Source organism: Gigantopelta aegis, chromosome 11 (assembly GCF_016097555.1).
Source record: "Gigantopelta aegis isolate Gae_Host chromosome 11, Gae_host_genome, whole genome shotgun sequence".
Taxonomy (NCBI): Eukaryota; Metazoa; Mollusca; class Gastropoda; order Neomphalida; family Peltospiridae; genus Gigantopelta; species Gigantopelta aegis.
The window spans coordinates 27427908-27440351 of record NC_054709.1 but is presented as its reverse complement, the minus strand read 5'-3'; the positions used below and the strand labels follow the sequence as shown (position 1 = coordinate 27440351).

Genomic DNA, 12444 nt, shown 5'->3' with positions numbered 1-12444 from the left:
CATAGACAGGATAGCACATACCACAGCCTTTGATATACCAGTCATTGTACCACTGGCTGAAATGAGAAATAGCCCAATAGGCCCACCGACGGGGATCGATCCCAGACCAACCGCACATCAGGTGAGCACTATACCACTGGGCTACATCTAGCTTCTTCACTGGCTATAAGACTGGTGGGGGTTGGGTGTAGGAGGGCATACTAAGGACACTCCTACCTACAGCCCTATAATGCACCACAGGGCAGGATCTAGCTCAGTTGGTAGAGCACACGCCTGAGGTGCTTTGATCACAGGATCGAACCATCTCAGCGGACCCATTCTCTGATTGGGGTTTTTCCCATCCCAACCAGTACCACAAAACTGGTTTATCAAATGCCGTGGTATATGCTGTCCTGTGAGAAAGTGCATAAAAAAAAAAAAAATTGCTGCTAATGGAAAAGTGTAGGTTTCCTTTGAAGACTACGAATCAAAATTACATTTTTTTTGTTTTACATCAAATAGCTGATGATTAATTAATCAACGTCCTCTAGTGTTATTTTTAAATTTTAACGTTTAACTTTCAAGTCTATAACACCCCACAGGCGAACATTCAATGATTGGGCGACATCGTGCACTGCTAGTAATATATCGACATGAGAAACCGGCCACACCTCGAAGTAAAAATACCGCGACAGATATAGAACATAATGGTTCGCTACTGAGTTGAGTCTTAATGAATGTCAATATTAAAATCCTCATTGACTGGTTCTTCACACTACGTGTACGAATTGCCAAGTCACAGTGATAATAGGCCCATCCTGCAACACATAATAGACTGGGTTTTTTATATATATATAAACTCTCTGTACAATATACAGTGAAACCTTTCAAAACAGGACCCTCTGTTAACTGGAATTCCCTCAAAACAGGACATTTTTCATGGTCATTTTTTAAAAATCAGTAAAGAACTTAACCTCTCTAAACTGGACACCTCTTAAAACTGGACATTTTACTTGGACCTGAGGGTGTCCGGTTTATAGGGGTTTCACTGTATTACCAAACTCTGAATATTGATGTTTCTCCACCGGCCTCGGTGGTGTCGTGGTTAAGCCATCGGACATAAGGGTGGTAGGTACTGGGTTCGCAGCCCGGTACCGGCTCCCATCCAGAGCGAGTTTTAACGACTCAATGGATAGGTGTAAGACCACTACACCCTCTTCTCTCTCACTAACCACTAACAACTAACCCTCAGTCATCGGACATAAGGCTGGTAGGTACACGGTTCGCAGCCCGGTACCAGCTCCCATCCAGAGAGAGTTTTAACGACTCAATGGATAGGTGTAAGGCCACTACACCCTCTTCTCTCTCACTAACCACTAACAACTAACAACTAACCCACTGTCCTGGACAGACAGCACAGATTGCTAAAGTGTGTGTTTGTCCTTTAAAAATATAAGATATTTGATGCCCGGCCTCGGTGGTGTCGTGGTTAAGCCATCAGACATAAGGCTGGTAGGTACAGGGTTTGCAGCCCAGTACCGGCTACCACCCAGAGCGAGTTCTTAAGGACTTAATGGGTAGGTGTAAGGCCACTACACCCTCTTCTCTCTCACTAACCACTAACAACTAACCCACTGTCTTGGACAGACAGTCCAGATAGTTGAGGTGTGTTTAGGGTTTCCTCTGACGATTACGAGTCAGAATGACCAAATGTTTGACATCCAATAGCTGATGATTAATTAATCAATGTGCTCTAGTGGTGTCATTAAACAAAACAGGCTTTTTCTTAAAGGGACATTCCTGAGTTTGCTGCATTGTAAGATGTTTCTCTTAAAGGGACATTCCTGAGTTTGCTGCATTGTAAGATGTTTCTCTTAAAGGGACATTCCTGAGTTTGCTGCATTGTAAGATGTTTCCGACTAATAAAATATTTCTACAATTAAACTTACATATTAAATATATTTTCTGGTTTAGAATATCAGTGTCTGTATATTCAATGTGTTTCTGGTCGTCTTAATATTTGTAAGAAGCCCAAACTAGATTTTGTCTTGAAAAATTATATTTTTGGAAATAAAATGAAATTTAACATAATACAAATATTAGAATGATCAGAAATACGTTTAATATACAGCCACTAATATTTTATGCAGAAAAATATATTTGATATGTAATTACAATCATTAAAAAGTCTCTGTTAGTCGATAACATCTTAAAAAGTGCAGCAAACTCAGAAATGTCCTTTTAAACGTACTTAAGTCAACATATAATATTTATTTATAGGGCAATTCCACAGTCACCGAAGCAACATTTGTGGGGGTTTTTCACCCCCTAAATTAATTGCTTTGTACTGATAAACACAGAATACTGTAGATCCCTAAATTAATGTGTGTGACGGTGGGCAGACTGAAATGAGACATGAAATTAATGCGAGTGGCCTCCCTTTTGAAATATTACTTTTCTAACAAGACACATCTGTGTAGTTTTCGGTTAAATCCGAGTTAAAGGTCTCTGTGTTTGAGTGTGAGTGAGCCAGTGAGCCAGTGAACTCACTAACATGTCTGTGTACATATCAATTAGCCTGTTTAGTCCCTTGTGTTTTTGGTGAGATCAACTCAAAGCATATGTTTTTAGCAATCATTTACGTCATATGTATATTTAGCAGAACAGAACAGAACTTTACTTCTCCCAGGCCGTTGCACAGCGGCATATGGGGAATATGAAATAACAATATTTGACAGTGACAAGACGGGTTTTACATCTGGTTAAACATGTATGTACTATTACAACTGTATCTTTATCTGTGAATGGTGATTTCAAAGTCATAATGAAAGAACAATTCACCCAGTGGTATGCCGACAATGTCGCATCAAACTTGAACAGCAAAAACAAAGAAACCGTTGACCTCAGGGTTAGCATGCCAAAACATATTCACGCGCGATGGATCGTGTTGGCTATTGACAAGGTGGCCAAAGACCCTTGCTGAACTATTGGACAATTAGTCTGTCTCACCTACGATGAATTGTTTTCCAGTTGTGTGTTATATAAATATATTAGAATTTTAATCTTTGCTTTGTTTTAATAACATGGAGCACATAGACAAAAACATAGACATAAATGTGTCATGTTATTAATGCGAATAACAAGATGTTGCATTTTTCACATTAAAGGCATATTGTCACAGACCACTGACCTATCACATGGCATAACAAAGTATTTCTTAAAATATATATATTTGATTTGTCCATAAATGTACTTTATTCAACCATCTATGTAACCACCATACTCAAATTATTAATGATATTTTAAAAAAAAAATTGAATTATGGCAATGGTCCATAATTCAAAAACTTACATTGCCGAGAGGGTTGGCATGGATTTCACTCCATCATGGTTCAGTTAAGGTTCAGCTAAGATTTAGTTTCCAACAATTAATGTAATTTTTATTTATTATCCATTTTTAGAGAAATAAGGTCCTTAAATCTGTGACAGTATGGTTTTAATATAATGATTGCATTAATTTCAGGATCTATAGTAACCAGTTACTGACTGAAGATGTCGATTACATCATGCTCAGGTTACAATGGCGAATACTGCAAGGCTTTATCTTAGGGCATTCACCGTTTGACTTGAGCAGGATAAATAAAGCCGACATCTTACAATAATAAATTGTTGTTATTTAAGAACTATTTTGTTTTGGTGTATAAATATTGTAGGAGATAAGGCATTCAACACGTGTCGACATACAACACTGGAAAATGGTAAAGTTTTGAAATAAAACAGTTTTTATGTCATAAATTTTCATTTTATGTTGACTGCAATGTCTTGCGACATTCACCATTCTAACCTTCACAGGATAATGCCAATATCTTGAGACAGTAACCAAGTATTCTCTATATATGTATAAAATTGTGCACAACTTTTAAAATTAAAGTTTGTTTTGTTTTAATGATACAACTAAAGTACATACAGATTATTACCAGATTGTATTTCGGCATCGTCAATATCATATATTAGGAATAAAAATTGTATTGACGATACCGAAACACACAAGGGTAATAATCTCTTTATCATATAATCTTAAGCTTAATGCAACGTGTTACTTAAACTGTACATTCAACTTTAATTCCAATCCGCCATTACTAGATATTCAAATGATGTAAGAATATGTGACACCGTGTCTTTTTGACTGGAAATTACGTGAAACATGAATGATATAATTTTTAACATCCAGGGCTCACCCTGTGTACTGCCAAATTAGCCAACTGCTAATTTTTATACAAAATGGCTATAAAATTTAGACTTTGGCTAGTAAAATATTCTTCAAATGTACCACATTTTAATGATTTTCAAGGAAATACTCTATATACATTTCCGAAAATTGGCTAAACCAAAATTTGTTCCAGTGTGAGCCCTAACATCCTTACATAAAAATAAACTAGTGCTTAAAGTTTTTTGTTTTCTGAACGCTGGACAGCGTTCAGAATAAGGTTGCTGTTGAAATGTATATGTCAGTTATGGAGTGCCACCGTAGTACATTTGCTTAAATGTCAATAAACGTAGTGCCGTGACCTGGATTAATTTACATCTAATTTGCAAAGTTATCACATTCTGAAAAAATGTGATCCGACAAATATCACATACTTTGATTACACTGGACATGTAAGATATTATATGATAAAATGATTGATTAAATATCGGCTGTTGGATATTTGAATATCTGACATCATTTGGTAATTTAGACTTGAAGTCTTCTGAGGAAACATGCCACATTTTTACCATTAACATAATGAGATCTTTTTATATGCACATTCTCAGACAGGACAGCACATACCATGACTTTTGAATCATATTTTTTATCAAATGCTTATAGATAATAAATACTATTATCCTGTTGTTAGATAAAATATTGCTATACAAAAAGCTTTAGTAGACTGTTTAGATAAAATACTATTAACCAAAATACATACTATGTTTATCAGACAAAATACAATAAACTGCTATCTAAAAAAAAGCAAAGTTTATCAGATCCATTGACATGTTCATTAGATAAAAAACTGCTATCTAAAAAGCTAGGTTAAAAGATCATCAGATAAAATACTGTTATGCGAAAGGCAAAGTTTATTAGATCCATAAACATGTTCATTAGATAAAATACTGCTTCCAAAAACCTATGTTCATTAGATCCATAGACATATTTATTAGATATAATACTGCTATCCAAAAACTATGTTTATTAGAGCCATAGACAAATTGATTAGATAAAATACTGCTATCCTAAAAACTAAATTTATTAGATTCAGACATATTTATTAGATAAAATACTGCTATCCAAAAGGCTAGGTTTGTTAGATCATTAAATAAACATTGTTGTCCAAAGGCAACGTTTATTAGATCCATTAGATAAAATACTGCTATCCAAAAAACTATGTTTATTAGATCCACAGACATATTTATCAGATAAAATACTGCTATCCAAAAACCTATGTTTATTAGTTCCATAAACATATTTATTAGATAAAATACTGCTATCCAAAAAGCTAGGTTTGTTAGATCATTAAATAAACATTGTTGTCCAAAGGCAACGTTTATTAGATCCATTAGATAAAATACTGCTATCCAAAAAACTATGTTTATTAGATCCACAGACATATTTATCAGATAAAATACTGCTATCCAAAAAACTATGTTTATTAGTTCCATAAACATATTTATTAGATAAAATACTGCTATCCAAAAAGCTAGGTTTATTAGATCATTAGATAAAATACTGTTATCTAAAAAGTTAGGTTTATTAGATCATTAGATAAAATACTGCTATCTAGATAAAATACTGCTATCCAAAAAACTATGTTCATTAGATCCATAGACATACTTATTAGATAAAATACTGCTATCTAAAATACTATGTTTATTAGATCCATAGACAAATTAATTAGATAACATACTGCTATCCTAAAAACTATATTTATTAGATTCATTGACAAATTAATTAGACAAAATACTGCTATCCAAAAAACTATATTTATTAGATTCATAGACATATTTATTAGATAAAATACTGCTATCCAAAAAGCTAGGTTTATTAGATCATTAGATAAAATACTGTTAACCAAAATACTATGTTTATTAGATCCATAAACAAATTAATTAGATAAAATACTGCTATCCCAAAAACTATATTTATTAGATTCATAGACATATTTATTAGATAAAATACTGCTATCCAAAAAGCTAGGTTTATTAGATCATTAGATAAAATACTGCTATCCAAAAAACTATGTTCATTAGATCCAAAGACATATTTATTAGATAAAATACTGCTATCTAAAAAACTATGTTTATTAGATCCACAGACAAATTTATTAGATAACATACTGCTATCCTAAAAACTATATTTATTAGATTCATTGACAAATTAATTAGATAAAATACTGCTATCCAAAAAACTATATTTATTAGATTCATAGACATATTTATTAGATAAAATACTGCTATCCAAAAAGCTAGGTTTATTAGATCATTAGATAAAATACTGCTATCCAAAAACTATGTTCATTAGATCCAAAGACATATTTATTAGATAAAATACTGCTATCCAAAAAGCTAGGTTTATTAGATACACAGACATATTTATTAGATAAAATACTGCTATCTAAAAAACTATGTTTATTAGATCCACAGACAAATTAATTAGATAAAATACTGCTATCCTAAAAACTATATTTATTAGATTCATAGACAAATTTATTAGATAAAATACTGCTATCTAAAAAGCTAAGTTTATTAGATCGACATTCATATGAATCACTTTGCAGCAAGTTTAACTTGAGATTGGCAAGGCACAAAACTATTCAAAAGTGGATAATAAAACGCTGGGATCTCCCTGCCTGGTTGCGATAAAGTAGTTAACACCACGAGCTGGGAAGTGAAACTCAATAGGTCAAGCAATTGACATCTTAACCAACCGCCGAGCAAAAGTGGAAGCTTACTGGCCATTGATTTTACTAGATGGGATTAATTAAAAGTCCCAAGTCAAATGTCCTTGAGTGGCACACTTAAGGAATATCATCCCCCCCCCTACTTCTGTTTATTGGTTTCTCTTCAGAAAAAAAGAGGAAGTATTGATTCGATTACTCACTGGGCCACACACACACACACACACATATGTAACAGTGACATTTTTATCTACACTTTCAGAAATACATGACGAGATATACATGACAAGGGCCCAATTTCACAAAAAATCATAAGCCTAGTTTTGGACGTAAATGTAAATCTACGACTAAACCACAATTCTTATTACTATCATAGTTACTGGTCTCGGTGGCGTCATGGTTAGGCCATCGGTCTCCAGGTTGGTAGGTACTGGGTTCGGATCCCAGTCGAGGCATGGGATTTTCAATCCAGATACCGACTCCAAACCCTGAGTGGGTGCTCCGCAAGGCTCAATGGGTAGGTGTAAACCACTTGCACCGACCAGTGATCCATAACTGGTTCAACAAATGGCATGGTTTGTGCTATCCTGTCTGTGGGAAGTGCAAATAAAAGATCCCTTGTTGCTAATCGGAAAGATAAGCCCATGAAGTGGCGACAGCGGGTTTTCTCTCAAAATCTATGTGGTCCTTAACCATATGTCTAATGCCATATAACCGTAAATAAAATATGTTGATAAATAAAGCATTTTTTTTTTTTTACTATCATAGTTCAACAAATATAGAAAGAAAGAAATGTTTTATTTAACAACGCACTACAACAAATATAGTTAGAAGAACACATATTTCATTTTCTTTTTTGTCTTTAAAATACTCCAGCTTCCGTAATGATGTAATTTTCTGCGTGAAATAGACGCCAAACACATGTAAACACACGACCGGTATAACTGCTAGTAGCAGGCGTAAACTTACGATGTTTAGTGAAATGGGCCCCAGAAATACAGGGAAAAAGCTGGAGGGTCAATGTTTGTGCACACATACCCAATTAAAAGAAGAAGAAATTTGTTTTGTTAAACGACACCACTAGAGCACACTGATTTATTAATCATCGTCGGCTATTGGATGTCAAACATTTAGTAATTCTGACATATAGAGAAAAAAAGGTTTGTCAAAAATTAAAAAAGAAAGAAATGTTTTATTTAACGATGCACTCAACACATTATATTTACAGTTATACCAGCCTGTAGATTGATGGCCTAACCACGACGCCACCGAGGCCGGTGTCAAAAATTAATCCAGTAGTCTAAAGGTTAATATGACTTCATCACGATTAGCACAAATTAGTTTGACATCACGCATTTTAAATAAATCTTATATAAACATTACGCTCAGGTATACAGGTCTTGTTGGTTTGTAAACAAATGACCCATTGACAGCAACTAGAGACCTTGCAAATTTGCATACCATTATTAACCAGGTTAATACACTAAATTATCACATGGGTTTATGGCATGGATATCATGGGTACGGTAAGTTATAGGTTAGGGGCCTAATTCACAAAGGTCTCTTAGGCTCTGCTAGACAACAAAGCATCCTCTTTGTAAGTCTTTTAGCATTGCACTGTGAGATCGCAAAGTTGCGAGATTTTAGTGAATTAGGCCCCTGGTCAGAGTGTTTAACATGCACATTCAGAACAAGCTGTTGTAGCGCACGTAGCGAGTGCCTCGGCCAGCTCATTCATCTAGGACAGGAAAGGTGAGGTGGGTTGGAGGGGGACCACCTGCACTGGCAGGTGCAAGGGAGTACCCGCAGCCCGACTGTAGCCGGTAACAGGCAGAGGGTACGTGGTATGGTGCTATGGAATTTGGAAAGTCCCATAGGATTAAGCTAAAGAGAATGGGTGCACATTTTTGTGAAGGAAATTAGGTGCAATTTTGAACGGTCCACCAAAAATTAAAAATAGGGTGCTACTTATAGTTTTGGAAGATTAGTGTGTCGAGAGTAGCTCGTCAAGTGGACCTAGACGGCACTGAGTTGTCTCCCTAGGTTGCCCATAGGGACCCTTAGAAGGGCCACATCTGTTCAGATCATGGTACATTATGGGATAAATCTATTTATGTACTTTTCATGTGATTCAAATATGAAAATAAATGGCTGACTGATCGACTGGGTCAGTAATTTGATAATAAATTTGACTGTTTTACCAACAACAAAAATCACAAGCTACTGGAATATGAATTGTAGTTTGTTTCTAAAATAACTGTGATTGGCAATATTGGCCATAAACCACTGCCATCTGAATGAAAATGCGTATAAATAAGCCCGACTTTATTGATTTTTTTTTTTTGGCATCATCATAAACAACATTTAAACTGCTCTAGAGTCTCATAAAAAATTTGAAAAACCCATGAAGATAATACTTAACCTTTCACATTTTATTTTATGTATTTTAAGGGAAAATATCAGATGCTAGTGCAGGAATTTATGCAGGGGAGAGTCTATACTGTGGCCAGTGAAGTTTATGGGGGGTGGATGTGGGGTGGTTGTCGAATCATGCTCTTATGGCAAATATATTTGTCAAATATAGTGAGAGACGTTAATATAGGCATCGTCTGTTGGTCAATCCCCAACGCTAACATAAATGTAAAAAAATATTGTTTAAAATATACTGACACATTTTTTTTTTAATTTTCAAGGAGGGGGGGGGGGGCAAACCATCAGACTTCATGCTGGTAGGTTCTGGTTGCACATCCTGCTACTAGATAACACAGAGAGAAAGTTTTACAACTCAGTGGGTGGGAAGGAAGGAAGGAAGGAAATGTTTTATTTCATGACGCACTCAACACATTTTATTTATGGTTATATGGCGTTAGACATATGATTAAGGACCACACAGATATTGAGGGAGGAAACCCACTGTCGCCACTTCATGGGCTACTCTTTCCGATTAGCAGCAAGGGATCTTTTATATGCACCATCCCACAGACAGGATAGCACATACCACGGCCTTTGATATACCAGTCGTGGTGCACTGGCTGGAACGAGAAATAGCCAGTGGGTGCGTGTAAGGCCACTACACCGACTTCTCTCTCACTAACCACTAACCAACAAACGTACTAACCCACTGTCCTGGGTCCTAATTCACTAAACTCTCTCACAACTTTGCGATCTCGCAGTGCAATGCTAAAAGACTTGCAAAGAGGATGCTTTGTTGTCTAGGAGAGCCTAAGAGACCCTTGTGAATTAGGCCCCATATCTCTATAGAAGACAGATCTCACAGTGCAATGCTAAAAGACTTGCAAAGAGGATGCTTTGTTGTCTAGCAGAGCCTAAGAGACCCTTGTGAATTAGGCCCCATATCTCTATAGAAGACAGATCTCACAGTGCAATGCTAAAAGACTTGCAAAGAGGATGCTTTGTTGTCTAGCAGTGCCTAAGAGACCTTTGTGAATTAGGCCCCTGGGCCCTGTTCTCCACGAAGCGATCTTAGCCCTAAGCTTACCTTAGGCACATAGCTACCCTATGCATTTAAGTTGATCTTAGGGCTAAGATCGCTTCGTGGAACGGTGCCCTGGACAGCAAGCTTGAACCTTAATTGGATATAAGCAAGAAAATAAGTCTAAAGAAATGAAATGAATGGCTTCTCATCCCAGTACAGCTCCCACCCAGACCGAGTTTAACACCTCAATGGGTGGGTATAAATGTTTGTTTTGTTTAACGACAATACTAAGAGCACTTTGATTAATTAATCATTGATTATTGGATGTCAAACTGGGTGGGTATAAGGCCACTACACCGATTTCTCTCTCACTAATCACAAACAACAAAAGTGTGTGACCAGAATAGCATGCTTGAACCTTAATTATTTATAAATGAAATGATGTCCAATAGGTTAACACTGTACAGGCATAATTTAACAGAACAAAATAAAATATATTTAAATACACACTTGATGTGTATTCAGACAATTCTGAACAGTACAAAACATACAAGATGTTTTAAATACTCAGAGAACAAAATAAAAGATGTTTTAAATACTCACACAGAACAAGATAAAAGATGTTTTAAATACTCACACAGAACAAATTAAAAGATGTTTTAAATACTCACAGAAAACAAAATAAAAGACGTTTTAAATACTCACACAGAACAAAATAAAAGATGTTTTAAATACTCACACAGAACAAAGTAAAAGATGTTTTAAATACTCACAGAAAACAAAATAAAAGATATTTTAAATACTCAGAGAACAAAATAAAAAATGTTTTAAATACTCACACAGAACAAAATAAAAGATGTTTTAAATACTCACACAGAACAAAGTAAAAATGTTTTAAATACTCACAGAAAACAAAATAAAAGATATTTTAAATACTCAGAGAACAAAATAAAAAATGTTTTAAATACTCACACAGAACAAAATAAAAGATGTTTTAAATACTCACACAAAACAAATTAAAAGATGTTTTAAATACTCACAGAAAACAAAATAAAAGATGTTTTAAATACTCACACAGAACAAACTTAAAGATGTTTTAAATATCCACACAGAACAAAATAAAAGATGTTTTAAATACTCACACAGAACAAACTAAAAGATGTTTTAAATATTCACACAGAACAAAATGTTTTAAATACATGGAATAAAATAAAAGATGATTTAAATACTCACACAGAAAAAAAAGATGTTTTAAATACTCACACTGAGTAAAATAAAATATATTTTAAATACTCACACAGAGTAAAATAAAAGATGTTTTAAATACTCACACAGAACAAAATAAAAGTTGTTTTAATTACTCACATGACGTGTATTCCTGGAGCTGGTGAAACTCTGCTGGGCTGATCTTCTGCCAAACTAGCGACATGACGATAACGATGATGCTTCTGTTGTCGTGACGACAGAGTGCGAAGCGGCGTCACTGACGGGAGTCTGCTAACGATGATGACGATGATGAGATAGCCACTGATCTTTTGATCCCTCCTCCAGACCGACGGCGCGGTCAGATTTTTAATCAAGATATTGCACTCTTTCTCGCGCTTGCTCACTCTCTTTCTCTCCCTCTCTCTCGCTCTTCTCTCTCTCTCTCTCTCTCTCTCTCTCGCTCACTCACTCACTCACTTTGCTCAAGTTGGAGAAAAGGACCGAGTGAATCAGCCAGGTCTCAACGCTGCCACAAACATCACATCGTTTGAGTGGATGAACTTCTCGGTCTTTTTTTTTTCAATATCGTAAGGCGATTTATGATGATTCCTCTAATCTTACAAAGGAGCTGGTCAGTTGTGTTATAAAATTGGGGGAATTACTTCTGGCGGAAAAACTGAATGTCAACTGTCAGTCAAAAGGTTTGGTGGAAATGCAGCTTGCGAGTTGCGGATTCATCCCTTGTATACAAATGTTGTTTCGTGTAATAAGCAAATATCGACTAGCCACAGGGCAGAATAAAGACGAATATAGGGATGGGGGGGGGGGGAGGGTTGGTAATTAAGTTGAGTTGGCCTGCAATTTGCTTGTGAAAATATTTCCTTTGCTG

At 35.4% G+C, this 12444-nt stretch overlaps 1 protein-coding gene across 1 annotated transcript in view; it reads right to left on the bottom strand.

Annotated features, from left to right (window-relative positions):
• LOC121385335 (diacylglycerol kinase beta-like) overlaps positions 1–12408 on the bottom strand; it is a 112305-nt gene extending 99897 nt beyond the window's left edge. Inside the window, 1 exon segment of the mRNA XM_041515977.1 lies at positions 11715–12408. Within this exon segment, the coding sequence (XP_041371911.1) occupies positions 11715–11778 (64 nt within the window). The 5' untranslated portion in view covers positions 11779–12408.
• Between the last annotated feature and the right edge of the window lie 36 nt (positions 12409–12444).